Here is a 9,219-nt window from a genome sequence, read left to right on the forward strand (position 1 = left end):
TTGTAATAAATAAAACCACGATGAAAATGCTTATATTTAGTTTTAAACACACGTGTGTGGCCTGTATTAATAATAAAATAAGCCCTAGATGTGTATAAGAGACAGCATCCATAATATGCAACATTGCACAATATTTTATTTATTATCCATTAAAATTTATAACATAATTAAATGTTAAAAGTGCGACAGCTGTTTATTACTAAGAATGACAGGGTGTTATTGCAATGTACGACAGCTTGATAGTTACAAAGTGCGACAACAGTTTTTACAAAGTGCTACATGTTATTACAAAGTGTGACAACTTTGTTACATGTCTATTCACATTCGTGATGATGGCACAATTAATGTTGAAATATTGAATCCCGACACGATGGCGTGCATTTTGATACTTGGGGTATGTATTATACTATCTTATAATGTCTATGTTACGTTTAGCAAATTAAATATCTATTGCTATATGAAGTGCGATAAACTCTATACCGGTAATGCGGATACAACACATAGGTCATAAATGATTTAGTGTTTCAAAATGTACTATATTCATGTTTATAATCGTTCAACTTGTAAAAAGACTAAATGACTTGCTAAGCCTAACAACGAATGGTGCCAGAAATTTTATTTTGAAGGTTGGGGAGGATTGTATATAACGTTACCCCCTGCGATATTACTGGGCATTTCACCACCACCGTATGTCGTTTGGTAAACACCCGGATTGAAGGGTGGTTGGTATGGTATAATAGCCGGTGGAGCATTTTCCACTGAATGTGGTAAGTAATCCGAACGATTTGGATTGTTGACAACAGCATTATATGTGGGCGGTGGTGCTGATGGCCACGTCGATGGTGGGGCTGAAGGATTACTCGGACTAGGCTGATACCCTTTATTTTGGACCTGTAGGGAAACGTTTGCTACTGGTGGGTGACTGGCAACTGCGTTTGAAGGTAGTGAAGTCTTTTTCTTACAGCAATGATAGCACACGCACACCAAGATTCCCCCAAGCACAATGACTCCAGCAATGATTGCTGCAATAAAGATACCGGATAATCCTGTCGAGAAAATATATAAAAGTGTTTTTTTTTTTTTTTTTTTTTAGGAAAATGAAGTATTTGGATGGAGATTTGAGCTATTGTCTATACATTATTTCAAACGTAATGCTTTAAACGATGCTGATTCAGACGATAATGATGATGGTAGTGACGATGATAATGATGATCGAATCGAAAATTTATACTGTTTTCTTTCAATAGAAAACCATGAAATGCAGTAGGATTAGCGCATTTTAGACAATAACTGTACAAGCCTGGTGCCAAGACAGTCATTGTCTGTTTAAAGTAAACAATGGAAGGAAGTGGGGGCTACATAAATGATGTAATATCAATAATTTTTATGATAAGCATGGTAATTTGAACAGCCATTTGAGCTGAAGAATTGGTGAAGTTCTATTCTAATTAAAATGCGGTGGTGAACCGGTAGTGATGGCGGCGCCATCTCAAAATCGGGGGCGTGCTTTGCCGTCTTCGTGGTTTTTGAAGAGGAAATGGAGGAAATAATAAAATAAAATAAAATAAAATAGGGGAAGGAAAAGGTAACAGGAATGATTAAGTGGATCATTTTTGCCTGACTGTGTGTTTTGTGTGTTTTATTTATTTTTTTTCAGGACCACAATGAAAAACATTTTTAAAAAATGATTGTGTCATCCTGGTTAAAGATATTAATGAATAAATAAATGGATATCACTACTTTCGAAGTAGCCTAGGCCTACTTAAGAGGTCGGCTTCACCCACCACAACTAGAATTAGAAGAACACTGGTTTTATTATATACTAAGACATCATCAACCTGCAATAATTCTAATTGTAACACATGGTACTGTAGTATTACCTTCATGCACACACTTTACTGCAACGTCATCATCATGTGTACAGCCATCTGCAGTGTCGTCAGTGTTGAAATAACAATCACTCAGATGAGACTCTTCTCCAGTACACTCAATTCTTAGTGTATGGATTGGTTTATATGCTCCGTCGTATGAGTATAAGTACGAATAGTGCTGACCTTCTTCAGCTCTATCATAACCAAGTTGTCTGCAAGCAATGTCTGAAGCGTCGTTGTCCCAATTGTTTGAACACACGGTCCCCCAAGTGCCATATATATATACTTCAAGATTCCCTTGATCTACATCGTAACCTCCAAACAATTGTACATCGCCTTGAACGCCATCTAAACAAATTCAAATATAGACGGTTCTATTATAAATTATTTGCCAGATTATAGGCCAACTGCAACTGCTACTATAATAATAATAATAATAATAATAATAATAATAATAATAATAATAATAAAAATAATAATAATAATAATAATAATAATAATAACGATAATAAAGAATAGCAGTAATATCAATAAACTTACAGGTGTCTGTGCATTGTAGTTTTACTTCTTCATAATAGCAGTAGTAGCTAACAGAATATTGAGTACAATCTAGAAGACTACTTTCATAACCATTGCAGTCGAAGCTATACCAAGATGACACTGAGCCCGGACTAGCTGGAATGTTGTCGCCACCGACTAAGGTTTCAGCTCCGCTGTAGCCCAACTCTCTGCAAGCAACACCTGAATTAGTATCACTCCAGTAACGACTGCAAATTTGTACCCACGCATTACCAACAAGAATTTCCAATCGACCGGTATTTGCATTAAATCCATCAACAAGGCGTACTATGAAATGAGAAATTTAGCCAACATTGTTATTGTCTGCGTAGTTTTCTTTTTGTGTGTTATCAGGTCATTTTCGTATTGTAAATTTAGTAGGTATATCAAAATTGAATGACAAAATGATAGTATAAACTGCGGTACATAATTACTGTAGTAGACCAATTATCAACATTATAATGATATGATGATGATGTGGTGGCAGTGGTAGCTTCTACGTTGACGGCGGCAATGACGACAATGTAATGATTATGATGGTAATATTATATTGGCCTAATAATAATGTCTTAGTGATGACAATGCTATATACTAATAATTACAATAGTGATGATGATGATGATGACGACGATGATGATAAACGATGACGACGTCGACGTTGTTTTTAGAACCGACTTCAAGCTCACAAATAAACAAATTATTATTGCTAATGCTCAAAACACCGATTTTAATGTTACATTGAAAATATAATGTTGCACTATTGACTAAAACAAACCTAGAGAACATTCAATAGCTACATCCTCAGTGTGAATACAGTTTGCTTCACCTAATGGTGAACGTGAACACGACGAAAGACTGGATTCCCAACCACTGCAGTCAACATCATCTAAAACGATGCTTTGATCATATGATCCTTGGTATATAGAATCGATAAGGGTCCGCACTGGATACCCATAGCCTAAATGATGACAAGCAACACGTGTCTCTACTTCACCCCACCCATCATCACACACTGTTCCCCATTCTCCTCCATAGTAGACTTCAAGACGTCCCTCGTAGCTCGAAGGTCCACCTGCTAGACGAATTACCAATGTTGATGAATCTGTAAAAAAAAGTAGCGTCTAATCAGAACTGCGACATTGACAGAAACGGATTTAATACAATATAGGCCTATGCTAGTTTGACATCAACATGATGCAATGTACTTGATGCTAAATCATCAGCCTCCAAATATAAAGCGAACCATTTAATTACAAAAGACTCGGACCCTTGTTTGATTTACTAATATAAATTCTAGGATTTCTTGTTTTTGGGAAAATATGTTGCCGACACCAGCTTTCGGAAAACTAATAAAACCTTAAATTTATGATAGTCATTTATATTAATTTAAAAATCCGATGAAGTTCAGTAACTGTGAACATTCGAGGCTATTAGTGTGATTTGACTCATACAAGTCGCTTTTTCAGTTCTTTGCTTTGCTTGGCACTGTGTTACTGAAAAGAAGACTTCAAGCTAGTCCACAACTGAGTCGTACTTTAAATACAAACCTGAAGAACATTCAAGAGCAACATCCTCAGAGTGAGTACAGTCATGTACACCTATGGTTGAATGTGAACACGACGAAAGACTAGACTCCAAACCACTGCAGTTAACATCATCTAAAAGTATGCTTTGGAGTGCTCCTTGGTATCCAGTACTGATGAGGGTCTGCACTGGACTTCCAAAGCCTAGTTCACGACAAACAACGAGTGCATCTTCATAATGCCAATAATCATTACAAACGGTTCCCCATTCTCCGTTATAATATATCTCAAGACGACCTTCGTACATTGAAGTTCCATCAGCTAATCGGACTGAGAAACCTGTAAATAAAACCAAAAAGGCAGATATTAAATCCAAAATATTGGAAATAGATCACAGTTTAATTATATTTGTTTCCTTTATGGATCAGTTTATTGTGATAGACGGTGAAATCTGATTACTATTTAGCTTCTTTTTAAAAACTATTCTATGTGAACACTAATATAGTGAGAGACGATATCTGTATAATGATACCGTAAAACCTCAAATGACCTTATGGGCTTAAACTCGAGAAGAGGAGAAACCCATTTCAAAATGAAGTCCCCCACCTTAGTTTGCAAAAGTAATCTGAAAAATAAATCCACCTCGAAAAGAAGCCATAGGATTTTTCCCGAGATAGTTCAGTATGTCTACATAGAGCTTATATATTGTACATGAATTTCAAAGCAAAATAGCAATTTAATTTCATTTTAAAAATTATATGTTGCTAGTCCATTGTTTTGTAAGCATCTGTTAATAAGAGTTTTCAGCAGATGGGTTAAATGAGACGTTAGCTAGATCGCAGTATTCGAGAACACGTTGGGATCTACAACCACTCATTTTTTTTTTATAAATGTCTTCAAACACACCAATTGCTAAATGTGAAAAATTGCTACTATTAGAATATAAAACATAAGTAACTACGAACCTGGAGAACACTCAAGCGCCACATCTTGACTATGACCACAGTTATGTACGCCTATGGTTGAATGTGAACACCACGGAAGGCTGGACTCTGAACCACTGCAGTCAACATCATCTAAAAAGATCCGTTGAGATATATTTCCTTGGTATCCAGAACTGATGAGGGACTGCAATGGATATCCATAGCCTAGCTGATTACAAACCACACGTGCGTCATTATAGTCCCACCCATCATTACACACCGTTCCCCATTCTCCTTCATAATAGATCTCAAGACGACCTTGAAAATCTGCAATTCCATCAGCTAGTCGGACTGTAAAATCTGTATGAACATCAAATCAAATCAAATATTTTTTAATCATCTATCATGTAAAATGTAAAAAAAAAACATTAAAATTGTAACTGTAAATGTAACTTTAAAAAAAATGTAACTACAATTATAATTACATGAAAATTAAGTTACCAAAGCAGCAGAACATTCAAGAGCCACATCCTTAGCGTGGGTACAGTCATGTACACCTATGGTTGAATGTGAACACGACGAAAGACTAGACTCCAAACCACTGCAGTTAACATCATCTAAAAGTATGCTTTGGAGTGCTCCTTGGTATCCAGTACTGATGAGGGTCTGCACTGGATTTCCAAAGCCTAGTTCACGACAAACAACGAGTGCATCTTCATAATGCCAATAATCATTACAAACGGTTCCCCATTCTCCGTTATAATATATCTCAAGACGACCTTCATACATTGAAGTTCCATCAGCTAATCGGACTGAGAAACCTGTAAATAAAACCAAAAAGGCAGATATTAAATCCAAAATATTGGAAATAGATCACATTTTAATTATTATTTGTTTCCTTTATGGATCAGTTTATTGTGATAGACTGTGAAATCTGATTACTATTTAGCTTCGTTTTAAAAACTATTCTGTGTGAACACTAATAGTGACAGACGATATCTGTATAATGATACCGTAAAACCTCAAATGACATTATGGGCTTAAACTCGAGAAGAGGAGAAACCCATTTCAAAATTAAGTCCCCCACCTTAGTTTGCAAAAGTAATCTGAAAAAAAAAATCCATCTCGAAAAGAAGCCATAGGATTTTTTCCGAGATAGTTCAGTATGTCTACATAGAGCCTATATATTGTACATGAATTTCAAAGCAACATAGCAATTTAATTTCATTTTAAAAATTATATGTTGCTAGTCCATTGTTTTGTAAGCATCTGTTAATAAGCGTTTTTAGCAAATGGGTTAAATGAGACGTTAGTTAGATCGCAGTATTCGAGAACACTTTGGGATCTACAACCACACAATTTTTTTTATAAATGTCATCAAACACACCAATTGCTAAATGTGAAAAAATGCTACTATTAGAATATAAAACATAAGTAACTACGAACCTGAAGAACACTCAAGCGCCACATCTTGACTATGACCACAGTTATGTACGCCTATGGTTGAATGTGAACACCATGGAAGGCTGGACTCTGAACCACTGCAGTCAACATTATCTAAAAAGATCCGTTGATATGTATCTCCTTGGTATCCAGAACTGATGAGGGACTGCAATGGATATCCATAGCCTAGCTGATTACAAACCACACGTGCGTCATTATAGTCCCACCCATCATTACACACCGTTCCCCATTCTCCTTCATAATAGATCTCAAGACGACCTTGAAAATCTGCAATTCCATCAGCTAGTCGGACTGTAAAATCTGTATGAACATCAAATCAAATCAAATATTTTTTAATCATCTATCATGTAAAATGTAAAAAAAAAACAAACATTAAAATTGTAACTGTAAATGTAACTAAAAAAATGTAACTACAATTATAATTACATGAAAATTAAGTTACCAAAGCAGCAGTAATAAACTCCAATAATTTAGTATATAGGTGGTAACACTAAAATTTAGATTTATTTATTGACCACAGTAAATAAACGTAAGTATATTAGGCCTATAATTATAGCAAACGCCCCAGGACATTTTTTGTCTTGACGCCGGGATATCTCTGAGGCGTTTTGGGCGATCAATAATAATGTTTTACCCTCTTTTTTCGCGTTTTCTTTTACACTTCTAAATCCTGTTTTTTCACCTTAATATTCGTAATCGAAATGTCAAAACGTACCACGGAGGCAGTTCCCCAACAACAGATGAGCCAGCTTTAATCCACCTCAGCCAACCATGTTTCATTTTAGGCCATTCGTTACCGTTTTATTATGAACTATTTTCAGATCAGCAAGGTTAAAAAATGGGATACTGATGATTTAAGGAGGTAATATCTAACATTATTAATATTCGTTATAGAGCCGGATTCAATCACATCAATCGAAACATTATATTGGTAACACTGAAAAATGATTTTGATGTCACAATTAAAAAAAATATAAAATGTACAATTATAGACTTCAAACCTGGAGAACATTCAATCGCTACGTCCTCAATGTGTGCACAGTCATGTTCACCTAACGCTGGATGTGAACACGACGAAAGCCTAGACTCCCAACCACTGCAGTCGACTTCATCTAAAAGGATGCTTTGATATGTATCTCCTTGGTATCCATAAATGAGTGTCTGCACTGGATATCCATAGCCCAATTCACGACAGACCACAAGAGCATCATCTAAGTCCCAGCGATCATTACAAACCGTTCCCCATTCTCCGTTATAATATATCTCAACACGTCCTTCATAGATTGTACTTCCACCGACCAATCTGATTGAAAATGTATCTAGGAAAAAACATTGAATCAGTAATTATACAGTTTACTGGGGTGGATACAGGATTTTGTGAAAAGTGGGAGGGATGTGTGACTTTCATAGATGGAGGAAGATGTATACCAGAAATAGAATATATAGTAGGCACTACCTAGCATTAAAAAAAATAAAATTGTTAGCCTATGTTTTATCTAATAAATTCTTATTCATTCATTATAATTGGTATTGTTGTATCGCGTATGAATGAAATGAATGAAACAGATAGGCCTACTATAATATCTACGAGAGCTCTAGTTACTTCTAGTACTTAAGACTCAGAACCTTCGAAAAATACCTGACTCAACAGAACAGATGGTTACAAACAGCATAACGATGACTTTAACCTCCATCTTGTTTTTTTAATGGAATTGTAAAGCTGAAGAAAAAAATGTGACACATTCAAAAATTATTTAAACGCGCTTATTAATTCCATATAGGTATAGGCTAGAAGAATACTACATATATGGCTCTTATCCTAGTGATTCCGTACGCCATTTTGTAATATCTGACTGACAGTAGATCGAACTGGCATACCAACCGTAAATGTAACAGTAACATTACCACCAATCATAATACTGTATCATCATATAATATTATGATGTAGGCCTACGCAAAACACTATGTAGTGTACGCCTATGTAAAAAGTGCGTCCAATATAAATGTAATTTATACAACTGAACACATATATCTATACAGTTGATTTTACGATATTTCCAACTTACCTACCAATTGTGTGTCTTATCGCATAGCAACGCCAGTCACTGCTATAGTTACATTGATTATTTATTTTAATAAAAAATATGCCTACGCTTAATAGGCTTATGTACAAAATGAGTTGCTTCAGGTTAATGGCGCACAAATTTTATAAGCTTTAGCTATTCACATAAACAATGTATTCATTTAACCTTCGATTTTTCAACACAATATTCATTGTGATCTTTGTTCACATCATGTCTGAATTACAAAAGGATCACTATAATTGTTGATTTTATTCTTTGCAGGTCGTGCAGTCGCTTAAGGCAGCAACACCACGAACCTTACTGGAATATAGTATAATATATAACGGTATTGGAGTGCATGATGGAGTGCATTTCATTGTGGCATTTCAGGTATTATATTATCATATCCGAGCTTATCAGTGGACCTTTCAGTTACTGGAAGACAACCATTATTTTTGTTTGTACGTATATAGCTACTCCTAAATGTAAGCTGTGGCATAACATAAGGTACGGTACACTACAATTTCACATTGTCTTACCGATTTTATACAATTGAAGTGAATTCCATATATCCGGATCCGTCTGGCCAAAAACGTTTGTGTGATAGGCCTATACCATTCTCAGTTTTAATCCAACAATTATTGGATAAATTCTAATAGTTTTCTAACCTGATTCAAATACCCAACGAAGACCCTATTTGCCTAATTTTGGTAAAGTAAATGGCGTCTACATAGACAACAGAAGGTACCCCGAATTCGAATTTGTTTGTTTTTGTTTTCGTTTTTTTTTTCGGTGGGGGGTGGGGGGTTGTTTTTGT

At 35.4% G+C, this 9,219-nt stretch overlaps 1 protein-coding gene across 1 annotated transcript; it reads right to left on the bottom strand.

Annotated features, from left to right (window-relative positions):
* Positions 1 to 317: 317 nt before the first annotated feature.
* LOC117115619 (deleted in malignant brain tumors 1 protein-like) lies at positions 318 to 8,914 on the bottom strand. The gene is made up of 11 exons (XM_033259485.1): positions 8,406 to 8,914; positions 7,979 to 8,059; positions 7,341 to 7,658; positions 6,322 to 6,639; positions 5,377 to 5,696; positions 4,918 to 5,251; positions 3,977 to 4,291; positions 3,205 to 3,531; positions 2,412 to 2,717; positions 1,881 to 2,219; positions 318 to 1,046 (listed from the first exon to the last, which is right to left on the bottom strand). Exons 2-11 carry the CDS (start codon positions 8,031 to 8,033, stop codon positions 616 to 618), a joined length of 3,063 nt encoding a protein of 1,020 aa, XP_033115376.1. The 5' UTR covers positions 8,034 to 8,059; positions 8,406 to 8,914; the 3' UTR covers positions 318 to 615.
* Positions 8,915 to 9,219: the final 305 nt, after the last annotated feature.

Source organism: Anneissia japonica, unplaced genomic scaffold (genome assembly GCF_011630105.1).
Source record: "Anneissia japonica isolate Jap-2015-1 unplaced genomic scaffold, ASM1163010v1 scaffold16662_len1167910_cov178, whole genome shotgun sequence".
Classification (NCBI taxonomy): domain Eukaryota; kingdom Metazoa; phylum Echinodermata; class Crinoidea; order Comatulida; family Comatulidae; genus Anneissia; species Anneissia japonica.